At 37.6% G+C, this 24,694-nt stretch overlaps 3 protein-coding genes across 10 annotated transcripts; 1 reads left to right on the top strand and 2 right to left on the bottom strand.

The window, feature by feature from the left end:
- Positions 1 to 599: 599 nt before the first annotated feature.
- On the top strand, positions 600 to 9,637 carry LOC140886350 (protein RRP6-like 3). The gene is made up of 12 exons (XM_073292886.1): positions 600 to 867; positions 949 to 1,205; positions 2,159 to 2,257; positions 3,056 to 3,139; positions 3,785 to 3,871; positions 4,520 to 4,640; positions 5,069 to 5,250; positions 5,404 to 5,448; positions 5,826 to 6,334; positions 6,427 to 6,925; positions 8,053 to 8,714; positions 9,230 to 9,637. Exons 1-12 carry the CDS (start codon positions 615 to 617, stop codon positions 9,300 to 9,302), a joined length of 2,871 nt encoding a protein of 956 aa, XP_073148987.1. The 5' UTR covers positions 600 to 614; the 3' UTR covers positions 9,303 to 9,637.
- A 153-nt stretch (positions 9,638 to 9,790) lies between these two features.
- On the bottom strand, positions 9,791 to 15,515 carry LOC140886351 (NEDD8-activating enzyme E1 regulatory subunit AXR1-like). 6 transcript variants are annotated; one of them, XM_073292889.1, is made up of 15 exons: positions 15,396 to 15,515; positions 15,133 to 15,305; positions 14,870 to 15,033; positions 13,458 to 13,568; positions 13,185 to 13,264; positions 12,905 to 13,055; positions 12,710 to 12,803; positions 12,162 to 12,250; positions 11,717 to 11,790; positions 11,460 to 11,622; positions 11,112 to 11,197; positions 10,559 to 10,642; positions 10,289 to 10,469; positions 10,087 to 10,188; positions 9,791 to 9,982 (listed from the first exon to the last, which is right to left on the bottom strand). In XM_073292889.1, the coding sequence occupies exons 1-14, from the start codon at positions 15,431 to 15,433 to the stop codon at positions 10,105 to 10,107; spliced, it is 1,572 nt and encodes a 523-aa protein (XP_073148990.1). In that variant the 5' UTR covers positions 15,434 to 15,515; the 3' UTR covers positions 9,791 to 9,982; positions 10,087 to 10,104. The 6 variants fall into 6 exon arrangements, 4 of the variants coding, with proteins under 4 accessions (XP_073148990.1, XP_073148989.1, XP_073148991.1 ...); XM_073292888.1 differs by having other exon boundaries at positions 9,791 to 10,014; XR_012151528.1 differs by lacking the exons at positions 9,791 to 9,982; positions 10,087 to 10,188; positions 10,289 to 10,469 and having other exon boundaries at positions 11,112 to 11,189.
- An 863-nt stretch (positions 15,516 to 16,378) lies between these two features.
- LOC140891341 (uncharacterized) lies at positions 16,379 to 20,739 on the bottom strand. Of its 3 annotated transcripts, none has more exons than XR_012152489.1 (4): positions 20,369 to 20,739; positions 18,142 to 19,550; positions 16,850 to 17,101; positions 16,379 to 16,653 (listed from the first exon to the last, which is right to left on the bottom strand). XR_012152489.1 is itself a non-coding variant. In XM_073299790.1 (4 exons), exons 1-3 carry the CDS (start codon positions 20,684 to 20,686, stop codon positions 16,906 to 16,908), a joined length of 1,923 nt encoding a protein of 640 aa, XP_073155891.1. In that variant the 5' UTR covers positions 20,687 to 20,739; the 3' UTR covers positions 16,379 to 16,653; positions 16,858 to 16,905. The 3 variants fall into 3 exon arrangements, 2 of the variants coding, with proteins under 2 accessions (XP_073155891.1, XP_073155890.1); XM_073299790.1 differs by having other exon boundaries at positions 16,858 to 17,101; XM_073299789.1 differs by lacking the exon at positions 16,379 to 16,653 and having other exon boundaries at positions 16,738 to 17,101.
- Positions 20,740 to 24,694: the final 3,955 nt, after the last annotated feature.

Below are 24,694 nucleotides of genomic sequence, written 5' to 3' on the forward strand. Positions count from 1 at the left end.
CGCATCGCGTGCAAGAGACACTAATATATATGAAACACGAAAACTCATATGAGATGTGTTCACAGGTTAATTTTATGAGACATATCTCATATTTGACCCAACCATGAATAATTATTGATTTTTATGTCAAAATTATTATTTTTTATTGTACGAATGAGAGGGCTTGACCGGTGTCACAGATATAAATCCTTGAGAATATCTCAAAAGAAACCTACTCAATTTGAAATTTTCAAAACAAGCAAGAGTATTCAGTCATGTCCAATTGAGTATAAATTGTATGTACATATGTGTGTATCTAAAACACATGCGAAATGGAAGATAACATTCGTCGTCCAAATTTCTTACATGTGATATCTCCAAAAACTGAATATTTTTTAAAAAATTGAATTAATATCAAATTCATTGATTTCGAGCAAAAACGAGGCCTATGGATGAATTAGGCTCGGACCCAATTATTATAGTTGGAGAAGTATCGTGTATGTTCTTGGGCTTTGAGCACTTGAGTCCAACTAGTTTAATTGGCCCATTTTCCAACAACTACCCATACTCGAGTTATCTGGACTGGAGTCCCTTTGATTTGACTGCAAAACTTCATGGCACCGAGCTCAGCAGCAATGGCGATGGAAGGAGACAAACTGAGCGGAGCGGCGACCGCGACGGCTGCGGTTATCGCATTAACATGTTTCTTCGCACTAGCAATCTCTGTTCGCCTAATCAAACTTCTTCTCGTGAACAGAAAACGGGAGAAATCTTGTTATTTGAATTCGGAATCGAAGCCTCAGAGTACTTTCAAACGAGTTTTGGCCGAAAACTCATATTCTCAGTTCAAACACCTCAAGCTCCACGCATCGGATTTACAGGCAGACGGTACGAGCTATTATTCTGTTGACAATCATTAAATTACCTGCTTGTTTTCGTACGTTGATTTTTTGGGTCTTCCTTTCGTAGAGGAATGCACGAATTTGCATCCGTATGAGGGAGAGATTTCCAGGTTGATCAACAATCCGAATGTTGAGATACTGGAGTGCCTTTATGGTGATGATTATGAGTGCGGAGGTTCCACGATGGGCTGTTCTTTTGTGTGGGTTGATAGTGAAACGGGATTGCGAGAGCTCGTGGAGGTCTTGAGTGAAGTGAGAGTGTTTGCAGTGGATACTGAGCAGCACAGCTCCAGGTCCTTTTTAGGCTTCACAGCTCTTGTTCAGGTTCATATCGACGTTATTGCTATCACATTTGTTCGTGTGTGTTCATGCGTATTGATTTCCATTTAATGATCATTCATGTGCATAAGTCAGGAATTTATCTTATTTGTAGAAAAATTGCATTTTGTAGCGAACCAATTTTCCCACTCTATTCAACTTGTACAAAAGGTATTATGAAAGTCGAAAGAAATGACTTTTTCGTTCTGTTATTGTAAATAATCAGATAATGACTTTGCATCCCAACTGTTGTGCTTGCATTTTTACTCATGTCGACACCTGTAATTTGAAGCACAATATGGATGTTCGCCATTTTGGTATATGTTTGATGTTTGATGATAAGCAAGTAGTTCTGCATAAAAACTATTTTGGTAATGCAACTGCATGATTTGGGTGCTTGAAGTTCATTTTGTTGCTGTGCACCTTACAGTTGGCCATTTCTCACCGTCTTAGAAAATAATATTGCCATCGTCACCTTCAATTACTAATGTTTGTTTTCTATTAAAGCAAGAGCCCAGATATCTGAACCCTGTGCCCTACTGAGAAATATTACTTACTCTAGTGCAGATAGTTGCTTAGAATATGTTTCCTTTTATTTATGAGTCAATGCAAGTATTGCTCCCGTCCATCTTTTATGATCATATATTGCCCAAGTTAGGTATCTTTTGTTTTACTTATGTTTTCAAATGAATAGATGAATATGGCTTATATCACATGTCAGGAGAAGGGACTTTACTTTGCCAGATTTTAGACCGCGCTATACACCCATAAAAATTTGGAAAGTTTTCATTAAAATGGAGAAATAAAAAATACCTACAAAGAAAGTTGAACTTGTCAGACTTCAATTTCTGCTTCTACAGTCTTGGGCAAATGTGTGCACGTTACGTTCTTATGTATACTTCTTCCAAGTTATCTTATTTTACCTAGTTTTTCATTAGAAGTGTGCAAAATTGATACAGATATCCACTAAGAGGAATGATTATCTGGTCGACGCAATTAGATTACACGACATGATGGGACTTCTTAGGCCAGCGTTTGCTGATCCTGGAATCTGCAAGGTGATGGACCAGTATTCTTGTTCTGAATTTGTCTTAGTTCAGTTTTTTTCCCTTGCACTTCAGCATCAACTTTTTAGATTTACCAACTTATTTTTTAATTTTTTTTGTGGTTTTAACTAAAAAAAATCTAACAATTGCATACTGGCCTAGGAAGAGTATTATGATGTCTTTTAGACTCTTAAATACAGGGCAACATACAAGTCGCCAGTCGGATTCATGTTAGTCACCAAAAGAACTAATAATTGATCTTATGCACCCTGCACCCTTTCTTGTTACTAAAATCTAGTCCTTGTTTGCAATTGAAAGTAAAAGAAGACTACTTTGTAGCTAATAAAAGGTCTCCGATGTGCTAATTTGAGGATGCAGATATGCATATGAAAGTGTTGAAAGGAGGATATCTTTTACTTTTGCACAACTGCTGTAGTTAATAAGGCCTGAAAAAATAGAATTTTATGCTTGGGGGAAGCAAATTAACTGTTACTTTTACACAATTTAGTGGTGCATGAATAAGAACCCATTTGGCTGAACTTAAAAATGTATAAGCTTTTAGAGTTTATAAGATGTTTTAGCAACTTATAGACATTTTGTTTTAAAAATCAAGCTTTGGATAAGATAAGTTCTAATAAAAAGGAAAGATCGAAAAGTAGAGAAACAAATCAAATGATTAAAAGACTGAGACTAAGAATAATCTTGAATATAAGTTCCTGTGTTGAGATTTTTTTAACAAAGCTTATACGATTTTAAACAATATTGAAGTAATTAAATCAAGTGGTGCTTGAGAAAAAGGTCATGTTGCAGGTATTTCATGGTGCTGATAATGACATTATCTGGCTTCAAAGAGATTTCCACATCTATGTTGTGAACTTATTTGACACGGCCAAGGTGAAGTCTCTTCCTTTTTTCTCTTAAAGTTTTGCCGTAATGAAGTTTCTGATAACTACTACTCAAAATGTGGAAGATTAAAGGAGACTATTAGATATTAGCTATGTTGCATGGATACGGGTACGGGTATCGGATCGGATACGGATACGGATACGGCGATACGGAAAATTTTGAAAATGTAAGACACGATACGGCTATGATACGACTATTATTAAAAAATATATAAATATTAAATATATACATATATATAAATTTAAGAAGAAAAAAAAAATGTACCCGAAAACGTACCCAATAAATTTTAATTTATTTATTAAGTAGTCCTCAAAAATTTATTATTTTTCAATTTAACCCTTAAAACTTTTAATTATTTGCAATTTAGTCCAAAAACGTACCCGAAAACGTACCCAAACCGTACCCGAGCCCTACCCAAGCCGTACCCGATCGGTCAAACTTGAAAAAGGTCAACGACACAGGTTTTGCTGTATCCGACACGCGTATCTGCGTGTCATACCCGTACCCGATACTCCAATTTTTTTTTTATGTACCCGGGCTACATAGGATATTAGAGGTTTTGTCTTATACATTTGAGTTGATATCTTGTGGAGGGGGTATTCTGTAATTGCTGTTGGTGCCATGATATTGCAGGCGTGCGATGTGTTATCCAAACCACAGAGGTCATTGGCATATTTACTGGAAACATACTGCAGAGTTTCCACAAATAAACTTTTACAGGTTTTGATTATTTTTTATATTTTCTTATATCTTCCTATTTAATATTGATAATTGAATATCATGTTTAATCGGTTCCTCTTCTTGAATAACTGTTTGCAAGAAAAGTAAAGATATTGAAGAAATCATTCAATCGCTTAGAAGAATTTGTCTGTCTTCACTTCTTTTCTCAAAAATGCATTCTTAAATAAGTGGAAACTGTCTGACTTCGAAATGTCAATTATTAACACTAAATGATATACTATTGTAAAGTATTGTCGACAGTTTATCTTGTTTTATTTGTCCTCGTTGTGAGGCCCGAGAAGCAGAATGAGCGTTAATTTTTTGTAACTATTATTTATGAAATTTAGTGGCTGTTCGAGCACGAGAATTTAAATTGATATTTGTCGGAAAAAGTGAGGACCAATTAGGTTCAACTTTAGCAGGAAATTCGAATTTGCATTTCATTCTAATAATGTGTGCGTACATGGAGGGGGTTTGGGTATTTGAGAAATTCATGAATAGAGAAAATATTGGATCGCGATTTTGGATCATGTGGATGTGAATTTGACTACAGATTCCTCAATGATTCCCTCTCTTTTAGCTTTGAACGCAAAGGCACTCTCACTGTGAAGATTTGTAACTGACTTTGTATGATCATGTGTATTGTAGAGAGAAGATTGGAGACGACGCCCCTTATCTGGAGAAATGATAGAATATGCTCGAACGGACGCACATTATTTGTTGTATATTGCACATTGTCTTTGTTTGGAGTTGAATCGGCAGAAAAATGGTACGGTATTAATGTTACTTCCATGTCTGCTCAAAAACTTAATGAAAACTTCCAAGTGTATCACCACTTCTCGATCATAATTCGTTTGCACTATGATAATGCGATTTTACTGCTAAAAACTGTTGGAGAATATTCTAGTCCTAACCATGTTAAATTTTCCTTCTTTTAACTGTTCTCATTTATGAGACATGTTCAAACAATTATGTAAATTTTAGAAAAGCAACTGTGTCATTTATCTTGTTACCACTATTGGCATAACAGCTGAAATTATTTTCATGAATTGAGATAGCAGACTAGCAAAAGAAAATGAAAAAAGTGCTGAAAAAGATACGTAAGAGTATTAATTTTGAAGCATAATGGTGTCATCATAGTCTTTGAGTCCATCTCTGCTCTACACACCAACATTCTAAATAAAACAAGTGCATCAGAAAATTCGTCTCCTGGTGACAAATTCCGTTTTCTTCTCGAGGCTAGTCGACGGTCCAATGCAACTTGTTTGCAGCTTTTCACAAAATATGTTGAAGCTTGTCCAGGAGAATTGGCTGCCGCATCAATCATTTCTCGTTTCATGAATGATCAGGAAAATATTTCTGGTCTTTGCAATACGAAGGTATCTTACTCTGAGTATTTAAGAGTGAATTATGTCTGCACTCCTTGATCATACCTGATCACATGAACCTTGTACGGGATTACATGGGGGAGGCTGATGTAATTCACCCACGCGAGTACGTGTGGACAAACACTGATGAACCTTTCCTTTCAGTTTCAGGAAATTGTGAGACTACTTTGCACATGGAGAGATATAATGGTTAGTGGAAACATGTCTGTCATCTTCCTATTGGAAGACTTGTATCATTGGTCTGGATAACCATATTATCTACGCATTTGTTGTGCTGACCTCATTTTCATTGAACTCTAGTATTTTTGAGTGACTCTGTATCTCTGACACGATAAAAAGTTGATACTTAAATTTGAATACCTTACAATTGCCAACTTTTTTGAGATTAAAAAGTGATTACTTGTAAGAGCCTTTAAAAAGTAGCGTCATGTGTACTACCATAAACTTCATGGTATGTTCATGCGTGCTTCCGTAAATTTCTGTGTTCTCATTACTTTGCAAATGTTTGCATTTCTCCTCCTGATTTGGGTTTATAATAGCCAACTTGGTCCGATGTATCCTTTCAGGCTCGTCTCCATGATGAGAGTTTGAGATTTGTTTTGTCTGAGAATGCCATCATTACACTGGCTACCAAGATTCCAACAACTGAGATAGAAATACGTAGCACTATCTCCAAAGCAGACGAAGATTCAGAATTCACTACACCCTTTCCTTACCAATCTCCATCTCCCGTTGTTTGCTCTCATTTAGAAGACCTTATTTGCTTGCTCCGAGAAAGTGTATCAAAAATTGGCGATGTATTTCAATTGTTTGTCCAGCAGCACCTAGGTCCAGGAGGTAGCTGTCCTCTTTCTGCTTATAATTATGCTCTTATGTCCAAAAGTAACCTGAGACAAGCCTATAGATCCACCTCCATCCATACGAGATTCAGAGTTTCAAAACAAGTTGCGAAGAAGGCTTCGCGAGAACTGTTTGTTCAAAAATTTTCCTGCAAATCCCCAGTTTATCACAACTGCAAGATCTATGCTGATGATGGGCGATTGTTATGCTATTGCGATCGCAGAAAGCTTGAATGGTTGAATGTCTTTTTTTTGGATTTTCGTTGATTTATTGCAACCCTTCATACATATCGTACCGGGTAATCTTCTAATGAAACATGTGGTTCAGGTATCTCAGTCGGAATCTGGCAAAACTGGTGGAAGATGATCCTTCTTCTATCAAGCTTCTCTTTGAACCCAAAGGACGTCCAGAAGACGAGGATAATGACTTTTACATTCAAAGTAAGAAAAATATATGTGTTGGATGTGGTGAAGCAAACCACTATTTGCGGTATAGAATTATACCTTCATGCTACAGAATACATTTTCCTGAGCATTTAAAAAGCCATCGTTCCCATGATATTGTTCTTGTTTGCGTTGATTGTCATGAAATTGCCCACGCTGCTGCTGAAAAGTACAAGAAACAAATAGCTGCTGAATTTGGGATACCTCTTTTTGTTCTCAAAGTAGTCAACTTTGATGAGACTCACCACATTCCCACATCATCTTTGCCTGTTGAGACTTCCGGGGAGGTAGGTGTATCTCCTTTAGAGTTGCGTACGGCAGCTATGGCTCTGCTACGCCATGGACCACGAATGCCATCCCAGCGCCGTGAAGAATTGATGCAGGTAAAACATTTAGAAGTGTTGTTTAATTTATTTTAGAAAAAAATTCATAGCTCAAATTAAAAGTCAAAAAAATATTTTTCTTTCGAGTTTAAAATATTATCATTCAGAAGTCACTTTCATTAATCAATTTACCATTTTTAATAAATGGGCAGAATCATGGTTTAAGTATTCGTTCTTTGCAAATTTTTTTGCAAAGAAAGAATGTGGATCTTGGTATTTGGTAAATAAGTAGTGAAATATTTTGGAAGAGTTGATCTAGTTTGGGTTGGAGAGGGTAATTAGGATGTCTTCGAAAAGGCGAGTGTCGCATTTTCATCTTTGCATGTGAAACCCTGGAATCATCCTTTCTACTTGTTTTTTCACACATTGATCAAGTCAGTCTCTTCAAACAAATTGATACATTTAATTTTGTTTGCGAGAACTCTTTTATCTGGAGGCTAAATCAGATATGCTTGAATTTAATTTGTTTGATGAAGTGGAGCTATTTTATTTGTTAAAAAATCAAAAAGGTTTGACAGATGAAAAATACTTATCATTATACTTTTTTAAAAAAGGTAAATAATGCGTTGTAAGTTGAATCTAGTTCTATAACACAACTGATATTAAATAATTCCAACAGTAAATATTATTAATATTGAAATAGTTATGTCGAAATGGATTTTTCCTCATCTACTAGTGTTGGTTTTTGGTATGCATTTAATAAGGGCTCACTTTGTCTCTTCACAATAAAAAAACAATGTCCATGATTCACACTTGCAGAGTCACAAGTCACGTGGTCATTTTGTCTCTTCACAATGAAAAATCAATGCCCATGATTCACACTCACACACTCACACACTCACACAAAGAGAAATAGATTGACATGCAAAATGAAAATCGTGTTTTTATTAGTTATTTCATTGTGAAAACAATCTCCGGTTTCAGAATTTCTGAATTAAACACAATACAGTGTTTATTAGTATGTCATTAAACAAGTATTGATGATAGTAATCATAAATGCATTTATGTGAGTTGTTTCCATGTTCTTAATATCATTTTGTCAAACCGTAAATCATTTTCCCCCTTTTTATGAAAATCTCGTATCCATTTTCTTGAAAAATTCACTAACAATTTTTTGCTTCGAGCAGATTATAACGAAGTATTATGGTAGGCGAGAAACATCAGAGGAAGATCTCGAGAGAGCTTTGATGGTTGGAATGAGTCCTCATGAGAGAAGAAAGTTTGGAAAAAAGAAAGGTTTTACCTTTAAACATCTTAGAATAAATGAATATCTGAATGACGAGGAAGAAAATAACATTGACAGCAAGACAAATATCTCCTTTCAAAATGCATCAACGGATGAAATATCGGATTCTTTAGATAGCAATACTGGAGAGACCGATCAGAAACAATATTATGAGGATATTCTAATGGTAAAGGATACAGGAGTAACCACAGAGCCTTCATCTTCTTGTATCGGTGGCAATAATACAGTATTTTCTGCTAATAGCAGTTATATGAATTCAGCTGTAAAGAATATTCCAGGTTCTGAATTAGCATCTGATCCCAATTATAATAATATATTTGGAAACAGTAGCATAAGTGCGGGTCAAGTTAGAGATAGTTCTTTGAAGCATGAATCAAAACTATCCTTGTTGGGTCATGGACCCCATGGGAAACAGGTTGTTGAGTATCTTCTCAAGGAGTATGGAGCAGATGGTATTAATCAATTTTGCCAAAGATGGAGACAAGTATTTGTCGAGGCTCTTCATCCTCGTTTCTTGCCTGCTGGCTGGGATGTAATGCACAGGTATGTTCGTGTTCAGTATTATCTATGTTATAAAACCTTCCATGTCTATTTGTTTGGCAGTCTGGAACATGAGGTGATCAGTTACTTCGATTACTAGTTTCTGATTAAAATAGGCAGTGAAATATGATATTAGTTTTTTTAGGGCAGCATGTTAAAAAGATAAAGAAAAAAACAACGACCGTGAGGGGAAATGCAAAATGTGCGAAATTTCGATCTACACTGAGAATCTTATATGCTTTAAAATTTAATATTTGTTGTATGATTAATTGAAAAATGATGGATTAAAGATATCATTAGGTCTTGTGCATCGTTCATGCTTACAGCATTTAACTTTGGGATCTCACTAGTTTGTGGGTTCAGATTTTATACCAGCAAAGTTACTTTTGCTGAGACAAACCATTAAAAAAGAAGGCTTTCAACTTGCGATTTTGACAAGGCTGTTAATTATTTGGAGAATGGCTAGTTTTGTTGGTACCATTTGCACGATCTGATGTTCAATCTCTTTTCATTGCCAGTGGTAAAAGAGATTTTGGAGAATTCAGCGTGTACAATCCTGCAAACAAATTTGGTGATGTATCTGATACGTGATAGATGCACAAGATGCCATGTTAACCGAAGCTAATGGTGTAACTTTCATGTATTTGTATTATTATCCCTTCTTTTACTATTCGTTCGCATTCTTGAGAGGGCTCTCTATTGATTGATTGGAGCTTATTTTACTTCACCCAAGGATTGTAAGATGTTGCGCCTTATTTGTTAGTTTTGAGCTCCTAGTGGCTTAGTACATGTAATGTAAGAAATCGAGCTGTAGTTGAGCGCATGATAAAAACTCGAGCTAGCTCCCAGACCCCTCTCACGAGTTGGCTCACGATTTCACAAGCTAACTCAAAAAGTTTTTTGGTTTCATTAACGTGGATGCCATTGTACTCAGAAAAGCACAAAAAATCATCTTTTGAGCAATCGTAAACAAACACTACTAAAGAGAGTATTTTTGTACGGATCAGTACCATGAGAAGGACGGACGCAACCATACAATATTTGGTGGAAAATGACTTCAAATATATGGTTTCGTTGGAGTCGATTTGTTCAATCAACAATCCATTTTCTTTTTTGTGAAGAAAAAAATAACACATTCCATTTTTGTCGAAATAAACATTCTCAATCTCCTAACTTACAAGACTGATATCCAGAAGCAAGGACACGTCCCCAGATGATTCTCATACCAGTTCACACAACGCCCGCTTGTGCTCGAAAGAATTACTACCTACCTGCAGAAAACAAAAAAGGCGCCGTGCGGTACCTGTTACACCGGTTAATACAACGTCTCTTACCAATCCCTCGGATTTTAAGAAAAGATATATATGTCACATACCTGTTCTTTCTACAAAGCTTAAAGTAATAACAGCTGCGACTTGTGATCGATCCCGTTAAAGATGAACGTCCCGTTCATCGGAACAAATTGCCTAGTAATGAGCTGCACAGAAGAACAAGGCTTCTTGTTTAATGCATGTACAGATACATATTTGTTCTTGACAGGAAAAAAATCCAGAAATTTTAACGAGATCTGCACCAACCTTAATCACCTCTTGTGCAGCAATTCCACCAATAAAGGCGGCTACAGCATGAAGCTCTGCGGCGCCATACCGGCACATCTCATTAATAAGGTCTTCTGTTAAGGTAGATCCATTGCAGCCCAAGTCGCCAACTAGGGCAACAGCCATGGTTTTCAATCTCGATATCTCCTCATCCATCTCACTGCAGAATAATTATCACAATTATGCAGGCAGATGGCATTGGTTATGAAAATGAACACTTGATGACCAATTACAGCTTCAAGTGTTTACCAATCATATTGTCCCGGAAAAGTATTGTTATTTGCAGCAAACCGATCCACGGCTCGTAGAAGAATATAAAATCCCACGGCGATGCTGCATCATTCAATAAATTTACCAGCGAAAATCAGTTGATGTATTGCAATAAAGCCTGCTAATGACTCGAAAGGCAAGATATTTAAGCACATAAAGGAATAACACATAACAATCTTTTTTAAGTTGTGAAGCCGAACTGCCAAGAGAGTGAAAAATGCTCGACATATTATGGTAGGACACGGTCAGGGATTCGAACTCATCTAATTCAAACTCGTCTAAACACAAGCATGGGTGTACAAAGCAATCAGTTTTAACTTTAGCTTGATATAGGTAGCAAGCTGGGAGAAATCTGCAGCATCAATATTATCCTTGGTGTGTCTTGTAACATAACGAAGAAACCAGCGATTATCCTTTCAGGTTGTAATAATGCTTATGTTGATTAAGTCAAACCTTGTCTTTTCTCCTATACAGAAAACCCGAAGTGATGTACTGTGACATCCAATGGAATGTTGATAGCATAAAAAGTTACCTGTAGTCTTCGTCTGTTAAATACTTCTGTAATTCAACCTGAACTGGAGAATTGAACTCATCCTCGATAGGGCGATATCTGCACACCTAAGTATTTTGAAATAAGAACAATAAAAGGATGCTCGTTATCAGGAAACTGTGACTACAGAATCAAAAACCATACAAAAATGAATCAAATGCTTTTTACAGCCAATAATTGTACAATTTTTCATAAAAATTTAAAAATGCAATACTATTGACATAGTTAAACGCGATAACAGCCAACGTGAAAATAATACCAGCTATATAATTAACATTTCAATAGCTCTGGAAAAGAGAACAGAAGAAAAAATGTTTTAAGAACATAAACCTTCAACTTTCGTGCATTTTTGCAAAAGCTTTTTATGGTTGCCTTTGAGATGCTATCTGTATCTCTACCTATCTTCTTTAATATTTTTCTCACATGCTGCTCCACAACGAGAAAATCTACCTCAGCCTTGGCTTGGTAGATCCGTTGCAGGTTAACATACAACCTGGAACAAACAAACTCTTGACTAACACAGTCTAACCAGATGCATCATAAGGTGTAGTCAAAACACGAAAGGTGATATGGCTGGGCGAACTCACTCGGTTGAAGATGTCATATCTGGGATTGATCCCTCCAAAGGAGCCTCTCCACCACCTTCATTAGCTATGAATTCCTGAAGCATGAGAAAACAAATGCAAATATGACCCCAAAAACCATATTAGAAGAAATTCCTTATTGGAAATTCATTTGAGGTGCACTAAACAGAGCACTTAATATTCTCACGCATATATCCAGTGAGGCGGGAAATTCAATATGTCAACTAAAACATAGCCAATTCTTTATTTTAGCAAACTGTGCTACATTAATTGAACCTTTGCAACAAATGGGCTGAAACACTGTAATAGAATAAAGCTCAAGGAAATCCTTTTAAAACCTTTGAAATAGTTTCACCAACCACTAAATTTAGTTATGAAGGCACAAATATTTACAAGCTCAACTAAGCCCCATCGGACACGCATAATACACGACAATTTCCATGGTTACCCTTAGAGCAGCCACCAACACCCAAAAATCTGATGAGTTGGAATTAACATCAGCACAGCTATCATTAATTATTTGCTGCACGCTCGAACCTGAAAAGACAAAAAGAGTCTCTCAAGAAATGTTTCTTTACATAGGTGAGAGTATAACATATTTCAAATAGAAGAGAATAAGATCAGTTTTAAAAATCACCGATGTGGGTAACCAAGAGACTCACCCACACACAAGCTTAGCTACTAAACACGCACAACTTCATTTACATAAACTGGTTTAATCCCACCTTGCAGCTTGATCTGAATAACATGTTAAGTGCATCGACAGCAGAAAACATTATTGCTTAAGCGTTCGAAAGATGACGCAGAACTTAACAATATTTGCAGCACTGGCTAGGATTTAAAAACAATGCTCCAGCAGTGGAGAATCAGAATATTTTGAAGAAGCCAAATTTTATCTGCACACTTTCCATGAAGATTTTCTGACGGATTTTGATAAAAATCAATCAATGAATTGCAACTATGACAACTAATAGTTCCAGTAACGCATTAACTTACTAATTCCCTGTGGAGCAAAGACTTTAAATGATGCTTCGATGGCTTCTTTATAATTGTCCTCATCGGTTGCAATCATCTTAGACTTGATTAAATCCTAATAAATTGATCCAACACCAACCACATCACCTCAGAGAACAAAGGAACAAAAAAATATAGCCAACATTAGATTTCCAAGGTACAATACGATTCATAAACCTTAAATTTTTTTTTCTCTTCTCTTGTTGATGGCAGGTTTCCATCATGAGTTTTGGCCCACTCCTCTGCCATCTTAATAAGAATGATAACATATGGAGTGTGTTTGTGAAAAACGGGATCCACTGTATCCAACTCAATACTTTCTGCAAAGCTGTCAGTGCTAAATACTCAATTGCCATTACTTAGACAGATATGTTATGATGAAGATTCACAGAGGTGAGAACCGTGTTATAAGACAAAAATATTGTACATCAATTAAAAATAAGAAAGGAAACCAAACCTTTTGAGCTCTAGCCATGGGTTATTTAGTCGAAGATCATCCAGAAAATGGTCCGGCTTTGATTCAATCACTGCATGTTCCTAGAGAAGGGGAGTAAAATTACCATCCATGTCTTAATAAAGGCTATGCTTAAATTGTTTATTCACATTCAAAAACATAAAAATGTCTTTTGCATTTGAAAACAATTACGGAATTACCTTTAGTGGAAGCAATCCCTATGCTAAAAACTGCTAGCAAACGATCAAGACAAGAAAAAATTGGCTTCAGAGTTACCTTTACACTGATCCGGACGAAACCAGAAAGGCCATAAGAGCGAGCAAATATCAACATGACATTTGCATCACGACAGATTCGGTCCAGTTTCACCATTGAATCTTCAACAAGCTAAAGAAGAAAGAGTGGCATATAAAAAACTAAAAAAATGAATACTACTTATGGTATATGGGTTCACAAATTCACATACAAGTGAGTAAAACTATGTAACGATTCGGAACAGACTTTATTTTCATAAGGTGATAACCCTGAAACTGATAGGAACCACATTTAACAAACAAGGGTGCTGAATAATAACACTTAGGTTTTGTGTGGTTACCAATAATTTTCATTCCACGCTTAACAAATAAGAATTAAACTTCTCAACTCGAAACAGCCAGTTATAAACTAATTGATTGACATTATTTATCTTAATTCTTTTATAAGTAAATTGATTGAAGTATTACAAACTTGGAAAGTCAACAGATTCGCCACCAACTTAAATCAAGCAGTCGATAACCACTTAAAATACTCATTTCTAAAACTCCAATCTCACAGAGGCTCAGCAACATAAATTGACATGCAGCAATTACTCCAAAGATATTAACTTCAGATCTATCTTATCATAAATGATAACAAGCATCAAGTATGGGTAGATCAAAGGGATGCCGTTCCTGTTTACCTAAACTAACGAAATCAAGAACTAAAAAGCATAAAAGGCCAATATTGGTCCAGCACAAAAGTCAGTATTAAGAAAGTTAGTATTAAGATGTTAATTGTACATTTACAGCAAGTAATTAGTTCCATAATATGACTGTGAGATCCCGAAAATTAAGAGAAGACAAACCTTGGGAATACGATAATAAATTTCAAAGCAATTACCCTCTTAAGAATAATTCTACGTTTTCTTTGCCCCTCTCAGAACAGTTTCCTGTGTGGTGCATTCCTATCAATTATGTTGTACGCAAACATAGGTATTCTACTTCTGAGGTACAAACCTCACTGCTGTCACAAATCCATGAGGAAAAATTGGATGAAGGTTGTTGTTTTTGTCAAGCTTAACTTAAGCAGAACCAGAATGAGAGCCACTTAGTATGTTCTCACTAAATAAGCGGGAACTGTACATCAACATTGAGGTTGAATATTAGGTGCGAGTGAAGCGAATAATCCCACAGACAGGAAGATTCAACTATATAATCCAGCTGTCACTACACTTTTATATGAGACCTTTTGGTCAAGTTAACCATCTACGAAGACTAAAATACAGAACAAATGAGTAACCTTTGTAGTAATGAAGCTTCATAAGAAGCAGATACTAGAACCTCGTAGAAAAGTTGGCTACACTTATGATACAAACAAAATCAATACGACTAGCAATTTTTTTTTGAAAAAAACACAAAGTATGCCATTATGAGGCTTGGACAAGTCCGCACCTGGGTGGCAATAACCAAGGTAAACTGTGAAAAGAATGATGGGTTCGAGTCAATTAAGGCCTCCGGGTACTCTTCGATAAATTTTGCTTTGACGGCATCATTCAACTCTTGTAGAAATGCGCAAACTGTCTTGGCCTTGGATTTCCCAACACTCAATTCATCCACTGAACAATTGCCATCAACAGTATGAATCATAAGCCACAGACAGAAACTCACAACACACATTAAATAGCCCATGTTATAATAGATTACAAAAGCCATACCCATGAAATTATTTCCCAAATCCCCTAGCTCCACCTTAGAACCATCCACAACAGTGATACTTCCAACCCCACCAAGAACTAAATTTTTCAAGGTTTCCGATCCGGTGGGCCCACAGTTCAACAAACATATGCTTGATTTCTCGAGAGCTGCTTGCCCCTGCTCACCCCATATTCTGCAAAATCATTCAATATCAGAGCTATGGGATGTAATGGTGAACGCCAAGAATAGAGTAGAGGGAAATGGGATTCAAGAAAATATGGACCTGAGCTGGCGATCGTATTTGGTTTTGGGTTCCGCCATTGACGATTACTACTTTGCTTTGTTGGTACGCAGAAAGTGTAGCAAAATCTTGAGAGGGAAATGAAGAAGACGGAAGTATGAGTTACTACGGTATACTGTAAATTTCTTTTTTATTATTATTTTTTGATAAACAATTTTTCTCAATTATTTATCTATACGTCTATACAATATCTATTAATCTATACGTCTATATAATATAATATATAATGCAAGATGGTTACATAAAAATCGTTTGGGTCATTTTAATGATTCTACAAAAATAACCCCAAAGTTTTCACTAAAATTAGAAATACATAAAGGGCAAAATTTGAAGATCATTACCCCACTTTTTTCAACTATTTCATCATGTTTTTTTTAACCGCGCATGTTGCAGTAGTGAAAAACAAATCATATTAATTAAAAAATATATTCTATAAATTATATATATTATTTTTGTATTATATGACACATGCAACGTGTATGCGTTTATGCTAATTTACATTATTGTGAGAACGACAAATTATTTCGGCCAAATTGGGTAACCATGGGAAAATTTGTGCTCTGTTTTAATGGTCACGATTAAAATTGATTTCATTTAGGTTGATTTAGTTTGTCCTAAAATTGTAGTAGTCTGAGAAAAAAAAACAATTATTTAACTAGTAATATAATCGTATTAATTAAATTTATTCATATTTAATCATTTTCATAATTGTGATATAAAAAAATGAAATAAGACTCGAATTTAATTAATACAAATAACTTACAAGCAAAGATCCCCCTCTGTTGCAATTTTGATTTCGTTATCACTGATACACAAATCTATATTCTTAGTATTATTTTGGATTTTTTTTCTCCTCCGGAGAAATTTGTTATATTAGATTTCGAATTTTGAGAAACAATTTGAAATCTTTTTACGAGTAATCTTTAATAAAACAATATGATATAGATCTAAATTATTGTTTTTATACAATTGGAGTCCACTTTTGGCTATTGCAAGCTTTGTACCAAGATTGTTCTAATTCAATCACAGCTTGCGCCAAACCCCAAATTCTAATACGAGCCACGATCCTTGCCATCAAACAGTGCGCATTACAAGCCCTCATGGAGTTGTTCAAGTTTGTGGAGTAGATAAACTTTTAGCCAGAGGTCAAGACTTCGATTTTCCCTGCCAACACCATCTTGGACTAGCAGGCTATTGCGTTAGTCCGAGGGTTTACCCAGAGCGCACCGAAAAATAGCGGCTGCGGGTTCCCACGTCACAAAAAAAAAAAAAAAACAGTTATCATTACAAGTTACAACTAATCAAATTATATAGATATCTTTGGAATAAAGACTTGGACTGCATATGATATACTGTAACAACTAAATTTCAACAAGGGACCAAAAAAAATAATAAAAAAATTGTGGGACTTGGGACAAAACATCCAAGAAACTTACTGGCATACCAGATAATGTACAAACATGCTTTAGTAATTCAAAATATTTGCAGCTTCTCAATCTTTGGTAGCTGAATTTTGCGAGTCTGATGCGTATGGAATACAGAGATCTGTCCTGAGCATGAAAGAAAGATCGTGCATCTGCGATATCAGTATCTTGACATCATCCTCGGGATTAGTGGATTTATCATCATCGTTTGAATCATTTGCGGCTGATGCAAAATCAGAAGATGAGCCACTCGTGCCATTTAACCTACAGTGCGTTCAAGAGTTTGCAAACTTGAGAAACCAACATGAGGTGATAGAGTAGCTAATGAACTAGTTGATTATGTTGCATATAAATTGGCAGAAAAAGGTAGAAATGAAGGCAAAGCATGATAGTAATAGGGGTAAATTAATCTGTTTGGTTTGTCAGACATGCAAGTTAATGTTTTAGCTAGCAATAAATCTTCTACAACATGATGCATATCATAGCCCATTTGCTTAAGATTTCAGGCACGCATTTGAGCCTTCTACATACACAAAAGTAGGGCTAGATATCAAATATAGAAACCATAGAGACAATTTTCAGATATCGAAAGGTATTGTATTTCTGGCATTTCAGGTGCATAGCAAATAACGAATTTTTCTACATTAAAAAAAATATACATTGTTTCACTAAATGCTCCCAAATTACAAAGTGCAATGTTAGCCTACCAATAGAGCCCATCTGCAAGCAATAACAAATAGTAGTTTAAGTGTTTAACCATAAAATGGTTGCAAATGATCATATTTTTTCACAGAGTTTAAGACACTATCACGCTTAAGAAACAAAATCTGCCCTTTAAATCACAATTCACAACATGATGCATATTATTATAGCGCAGTAGAATTTGGCACTCTTGTTGGCACATTTCAAAAATTGCAACAAATTTTTGGTACTTATGCCCATTAAATCACTTTTTTTTAATCCTTTAAATCACATTTTGAAAGCAAGAATACCAAATATTTTTATCTTGTCTCAGTTGGATTGATTTTCTTTCTAAAGGTCATATTACTGTAAATTGGCAATTTGTACTGATTTTTTTCCGAGTAAAGGCCACCAAAGCAGGAGCATTCGTTCATGAGAACCTTCTGGGAAGAACTAATGGCATAAAAGTTACTACTCATGCCCTTATAATGACCCAACATGTAAGGGAATCATAATTAATATAAGGACGAACCTTCATCTTTGAAACACAACAAACAGTCAAAATCCAGTAATAACTATACAGATACAAGCAAGGACCTCCACGAAGCGGAATTATTACGCACCTTATTAAAGAAGGTTTTGATGAAATAGCATTTTCTGCAGCAGAGCTCTCGTCAACAGTGTAAGTGGACAATAGATTTGGTTCAGGAAAGCCATCAATATCTCTTTCATCAAATGTACTGTTGGGACTAAACAAATCTATGTCCGCCGAATTTTTGTGGGAAGTGGAAAGATGATCACTTTGAATCCATTCGTTTTGGGATGGATCTTGTAAACTAGCAGAGCCTGTAAAATCATTCCACTCATCAAATGCATCTCCATCAACTGCGTTGTTCTCCTCGTGCATTCTCTTATTCTCACTCATGTCAGTCTGATTGGTTTGCCATTGGAAATCTTGAAACAAATCGACATTGGCAGAATGATCATTTGATTTTTTTAAAATGTGATCATCCTCAGCATTAATGCCAGCAAAAGACCCTTCAGCAAGCTGAGACCGCTTGTTTGTGCTAGGCTCCTCATCAACTGTCTTAATCGAAGTTATGCCAGCCTCATTGGTTTGCCATTGAAAGTCTTCAAACAAATCATCATCAATGGCAGAAAGATTATTTGAAATTTCTACAGTAAGATCATCCTTAGCACTTAAAGTGGCATCAAAGTCACCCACAGTTTGGGACTCGTCCATTGTGTTAAGCTTCCCATCCATTGTCTTATTCGCAGGTACATCCGCATTACTGGTTTGCCACTGGAAGTCTTGCAACAAGTCAGCACTCGTACTAAGATTATCCAAATTTCCAAAAGGATCCTTGGGACTAACTGTAGCATCAGATCCCCCAACAATCTGAGACTCATTATGGCCGATATTGGTCCACGGATCATCTGAATCCCATTCACCTAATGCTGGAGAAGCTACTGGATTGTCCATTGGCTTTCCATCAGTTAAATCTTCTTTATGTCCAAACACGGAGTCCATATGAGCAGAAAGATCAATGTCCGAGCTTGCAAAATGTGATGCATGAGATTCCTGGATTTTATTTCCAGAATCATCTGATGAACCCATAACCTGGACAGATGATTTGGCTGCACCGTGTTGATTGTCGGATATAGAAAACTTGAAATCCGCCTGCCACTCAGAGAAGGATTCAGTGTTCTTGCCCATGGCAGACCCATCAGCTGGCTCAGAAGAGTGAACGTGCTGAAATAAATTTTGATTGTCAAGACCTGCAACTGCTTTAGTTCCTGTAGTTCCAACATTAGTTAATTTGAAGAAGAAGTTATCTGCTGCGAGTCCAGTTGGACACCAAAATCTTTTTCTCTCTTCTGATTGTTTCTCTGAAATAGTGGTTTCTTGCTTCTCTATCTCTGCTGGCCATGCTATTCTAAAGTTAATGAAATCTGACAGGGGCAATTCGGCTTTAGTAGAACTCTGCCCTCGATCTTGCTCATTTTTGCTGGTTGGTGGTTTGACCATTTCCTGCAATTTGATGCAATTATTCTGTCGATGTTTAATCCATTCAACCAGATAAAGACAACCACATGGGCGCTTTATTTTTTATCAGCTTGGCGAGTTACCATGTAAAGAAACTAGTCATAAACCAAAGCAAGAGAGTACAAAATATAAAACTACCAGTATCTTGCGTATGGCACGTCACATTTATGCGCTTTGAGACTAACAACCGGGTGAAAGGCATTAATTTCAGATACCAACACCGCTGCACATTTTAACATACAAAAAACGCAAATAAAAAGATCCTAGTTGGTCTTATGCTACATGAATACTGTCAAACTTAGTAGCTTGAAAAATTAAAAGGGAAAAAAAACTATCAATACCAAGCCAGTACGAATAAATGAGGGAAAAAATCAATCACCAACTTTATGGACTTATTTACAAACTCTAAAATTATTGCCTTTACTGGGAGCATAACGCACTGGACATTAATTTACTTTAAGCTCAAACATGAGCAGAAAAACCAATAGACCATTTATTCGAATTCTAGTTGATCCACCCATATTATAATCAGTAATCACAGCCCTATTTGCAAAAACAGATAATCAGTTCTTCATGATAACTCTACATCGACCTTGAACCCAATGAACCAAGAGAGGCAATCGAAAAGGGAAAATACGGAAACGTGGAAGGCAACACCGCAAGGGCAAACATCTGTATATAAGACAGCCAAATCTGTAGATAGACTAAACTTAAAAAATACAGTACCAAACAACAGAAACCAACCAAAGAACTCAATGTCTAAATCGATACAGAGCATTGACATTTTCCACTAGCTAACATACCGATCCATCCAGAGCGAGAGAACGGAGCAACCACTGATACCCAATGGTAGAATTATAGCAAATAGGATCGGGGACAGCATCATTTTGGCAACGAGCTCCGCAATACACGCAGATGTTCGACTGTAATCCCCTGAGAAGACTTGCTTTACAGAGTTTGCAGCGGAGGTGAGGCGGAGAGGGTTCCAAGGCGGCGATAGCAGCGGAGAGCGATGGCAATGCAGGCAGGGTCGGATCATTCGGGTCGTAGCCGGGTAGACCCGCGGCTGACCGGGTTGAGATCTGGACCTGCCGGATCAGTTCACGATGAAACTCGGACATCGATTGCTTCAGTTGCCTCGCGCTTCTCACTTCCCGAATAAGAGCTTGCCTGATTCGCACCTGTGAGGGTGCTTTCACTATGGGCCTATCGTTCACATTGGGCCTACCATAAATTGGGCTTATCCGATAAATGGGCTGTCAAAATATTTGTGATTCAACCGACTTCCGGATTCAGAATCTTAGGCTCGAACTTTTGAAAAAAATCATATTGGGCTCGAACTTAAATACATATTCATACGCCACGTTGAAGCAAAAATAAGTCTATGGTATTATGAAATTAAGTCTATGGTTATTAACAAATTTTGATAAATTTAATACGTCGATTAATAAAATCATTTATGAAAAAATATTTCGTAGCTATAAATTTTTTGGAAAAATATATTACATAAGTTTTCGGTTATATAATTTTTTTTTTGAATCAGTATATATATATCCTATTATGAAATTTTGATTTATTAAAACTTTATATAAAAACTGTTACCATACAATTATACAATTGTGAAACAATACAGAGATCTATGATATAAATGTATGCTTTATTTCATTATACTTTCAAGTTTTAACATTTGTTTCTATATGTACATTGATGGTTACATATTGATTTACATTTTACACATTACATTCGAAATTACAAAATCATCTCAAATTCATTTTTGAAAGAGTTTTTTTTAAAATATTCATGAATAATTTTATAATTTCAAAATTAAAATATAAAACAATGTGTACGTAAGTATCAATATATACATATGGCAACGGCACTTTTAGTTACTTCACTAAAAAAAAAGAGGGGGAAAAATTGCGGACTTTTATGGTTGTTTTTCTTTAAGTTAAAAATGAGACGCAATCGCTAGAGTTCAAGAATCAAAAGTGTATATTAACTAAATAGGATAATTTGTTTGACTCGTGTGATAGAATGATGAATATGCATAAGTCAATATAACATACAGATGACAATATATATATATATATATATATATATATATATATGATGGTTGTAAAACCAGGGCCCGAGCTATCAGGATAGTGTTGTGAGCCTGACGTGGTGACCGGGCTAATGGAAGTAATATATGAGCTGCCCTTCCTTAATCAAGATGATCTGCACACCAAAGAAGGAAATAAAAAGCACGTTAGTGGGACGCCGGAGGAAGTTTCGACGGGGCTACTCCGATGCTTAAGTTAGACTTAGAAATAGAGTGGGCTTTTTAGAGAAAATGAGTATAGTGCTTTGGAAATTTAGGTGAACATACCTCTACAAATATCTATGACCAGATATTTAAAGGTCTTGGAGTGAGAGTGTCACTCCGCAATTCCAGGGTAGTGGCCACGATCTGGATCGTGGGTGTGGTAGTTTCCCATGTTTGCCTGTCACGTACGATGAACCCGGAAAGCTTGGGTTGGTGATAATCGTGGGAATCATGCCCCTAAAACACGGGCTTTATATAAGTCCTGCAGACCTGTTTTTTCGGGCTCCTGAGGCTACTGGACTACCTTAATACAGCCCTACCACTCCGGGTCATTCGTGGCCCGGGCCTCCTGGCTTACCGGGACATCACTACTCATCCCAAAAATAGTCGGGCTAGAGTCTTAATCGCTGTCCCGACTTACAGTTCCGCCACCCTTGCTTTAATACAACCCTGTAATCCCTGACTCTTTATGTCCCTGTTCCCCGGGGCATATGTGGCCCTGCTCCCCTGTCTTGCCGGGGCATCACTACTCAGCCCAAAAATAGTCGGGCTAGAGTCTCACTCGCTGTCCTGACTTACAGTCCTGCCCCTGGCTGTTCAAAGCCTTGCTACCCCGGCCTTGTGGGTGTATCGTCCAGTAATGTCCAAAAATTCTAGGGCTGACGTTAACCCTAGAATTTTGAAAAGACGGGCAGGTGTCAGAAGACGTTATCTGTCCTTTCGACTGCCCACGTCATCATTACGCTGCCCGGTTCAACTTCCCAAGAACATCCTTACCCTTCGATCATCTTTTCATCTACGGCCAGCATTAAAGCTCTTCGCCTATAAAAACAAAACCCCCTTCCTTCACTTTTTCTTTACCTTTCCTATTCACGTATTCCCTCCCTGCTACTAAACTTCTCCGGCTCCGGCGACTCCGCGTAGCAAGCTTGCTTTCTTCTGTAAGTTTTCTATCTATCTTACCTTAAAGTTTCCTTGTCCTTTGAACATGTCGAATTCCATATCTTCAACTTCCGGTGGCCACGTTTGTGGCTCTTCTGATGTAGAATCCGAGGCCTTACGCCACGATTCTCCCCCGCCTGTCACCTCCCATGTCCAATCCCTAGTAGCTCCCTCCTCCTCTCGTCCGAAGAAGGCTAAAATCGGGCCTTCTAAGGACAAGGGTAAGGCTAAAATATCCGACTCTGGGCCTCTCCTTCCTTTGCCCAAACCAAACCCCGAAGGTCCCTGGTTCTCCCACTTTACCAGTACCCTCCGCCCAGAATCCATAGAGGAACTTAAGCTTATGGGTAACATTCCTCCGGCATACTCGATTCTCATTCCGGGGCCCCTAGGCCGGGCTGACCAGCCGCCCGAGGGGTTCTATACCTTCTTCAGGGAACAGCTCAGGAATGGGCTTCGTTTCCCTATTCATCCCTTTTATTATAAAATTTCTTCTTTTTACAAGGTTCCCTTGAACCAATTTCATCCCAATGCCTTCCGCATGATGGCTGCCACTTATGTTCTTTTCAAAGCGAACAACTTATCCATCACCCCTCTCATCTTTCACTACTATTATGCCTGCCGTTTCACGGAGATGGCTTTCTCTTTGAATGCCCGGCAGAATGCCCGGTTTCTAGATGATACCCCGTCCTCGTGGAAGGTATGGAAAGAGAGATTCTTTTATATATTCAACTCCCTGGTGCCCGAACCAGACCTACCCAATTCTTGACGGCCCTTCCTCTTCAACCCGAGCTTCCTAAAAATTATAAGTTGGAGGAACCCTACCTCCGAACCCAAGAGCTAGTGGAAAACCAGAAGTTTCCTTCAGCCCCTCTCCTGGAGGAAAAAAGTTTGAATGATTGTGGGCTGGGTGCCCGGGTAACTGATCCGGTTGACCGGATTATTGATGAATATGATGAGTCGTCCCCAGTCCCTGGTATGCTTTACTGTTACCATGTATTTGCTTCTCTTATATACTGTTTGTAATGTACCGATTTTTATCATTTTTGCGCAGCATCCCCAGCCCCGCCTAAGAAGAAAAAATCTCGACTGATGAAGCAGGCCTTTGCTCAAAAACGGGCAGTCGAGAAGGCAGCTGCCCGGGAAAAGGAAGAAGCCAGGGCTGCAGAGGCAGCGAGAAAGGCCCGAGTCCTTCAACTAGCGGAGGAACGCAGGGCTCAACAAGGCCTAGGTGAGGAGGCTGCCACTGCAGTTATCACCTCCGAGGTCGCCGCTCCTTCACCTTCTGCCGTACCCCTGCCATTTCCATCTGTGGAGGCAGGGTGGACGAATGAGCCGGCTCCTTCTGCTGCCGGTCCCTCCTCTCCTTTGACGCGGAAGAGGAAAACCATAGAGGAGCCAGAAATGGTCATTCTTAGTGACCCAGAAGAGGTGGCTCCTTCCTCTCCCTCTTTCCCCCCATTGGCCCCCTTTTACCAGGCTGCCCAGGGATCTAGTCCCTTTGGTGCAAGGGAAAATATATTCCAAGCCGGGGCCTCTGGCCGGGGAGTGCGGATGCTGAAGGACCTCTTGACTTCTGCGGAGCAGCTCCACCTCTATAACCAAAACCCGACCGTGAAGTATTTCGAGGGCACCAACCGGGTTATATCCGTAAGTTTACTTCTCCTAGTCTCGAACGTGTTCTGTTTTCTATTTCTAACACCTCTGCTTTCAGGGACTACATATGCTGGTGGACAGCTATGAAGATGCGACCAAATTTTGTCGGATTGAGACTGATCGGGCACACGTAGAGGCTGAGAAGTCTCGGGCTGCCGCGGAGTTGATCAAAAAACTGGAACAAGACTTGATGATGGCACAACAAAGTCATGATCAAGTGGCGTCT

The sequence above is a fragment of the Henckelia pumila genome, chromosome 3, assembly GCF_033568475.1.
Source record: "Henckelia pumila isolate YLH828 chromosome 3, ASM3356847v2, whole genome shotgun sequence".
In the NCBI taxonomy this organism is placed as follows: Eukaryota; Viridiplantae; Streptophyta; class Magnoliopsida; order Lamiales; family Gesneriaceae; genus Henckelia; species Henckelia pumila.

What these genes read in the sequence shown, in the direction of transcription:
- LOC140891341 (XM_073299790.1), bottom strand. Translation starts at nt 20,686, where the DNA reads ATGTCCGAGTTTCATCGTGAACTGATCCGGCAGGTCCAGATCTCAACC. An exon ending in CTCTCGCTCTGGATGGATCG is followed by an intron (nt 19,551 to 20,368) that starts GTATGTTAGCTA and finishes ATCAAATTGCAG; the next exon opens with GAAATGGTCAAACCACCAAC. An exon ending in TCAAAACCTTCTTTAATAAG is followed by an intron (nt 17,102 to 18,141) that starts GTGCGTAATAAT and finishes AACGCACTGTAG; the next exon opens with GTTAAATGGCACGAGTGGCT.
- LOC140886350 (XM_073292886.1), top strand. Translation starts at nt 615, where the DNA reads ATGGCGATGGAAGGAGACAAACTGAGCGGAGCGGCGACCGCGACGGCT. An exon ending in ATCGGATTTACAGGCAGACG is followed by an intron (nt 868 to 948) that starts GTACGAGCTATT and finishes TTCCTTTCGTAG; the next exon opens with AGGAATGCACGAATTTGCAT. An exon ending in GATCGCAGAAAGCTTGAATG is followed by an intron (nt 6,335 to 6,426) that starts GTTGAATGTCTT and finishes CATGTGGTTCAG; the next exon opens with GTATCTCAGTCGGAATCTGG.
- LOC140886351 (XM_073292889.1), bottom strand. Translation starts at nt 15,433, where the DNA reads ATGGCGGAACCCAAAACCAAATACGATCGCCAGCTCAG. An exon ending in TCGTCCGGATCAGTGTAAAG is followed by an intron (nt 13,265 to 13,457) that starts GTAACTCTGAAG and finishes CCCCTTCTCTAG; the next exon opens with GAACATGCAGTGATTGAATC. An exon ending in CCATGGCTAGAGCTCAAAAG is followed by an intron (nt 13,056 to 13,184) that starts GTTTGGTTTCCT and finishes TAGCACTGACAG; the next exon opens with CTTTGCAGAAAGTATTGAGT.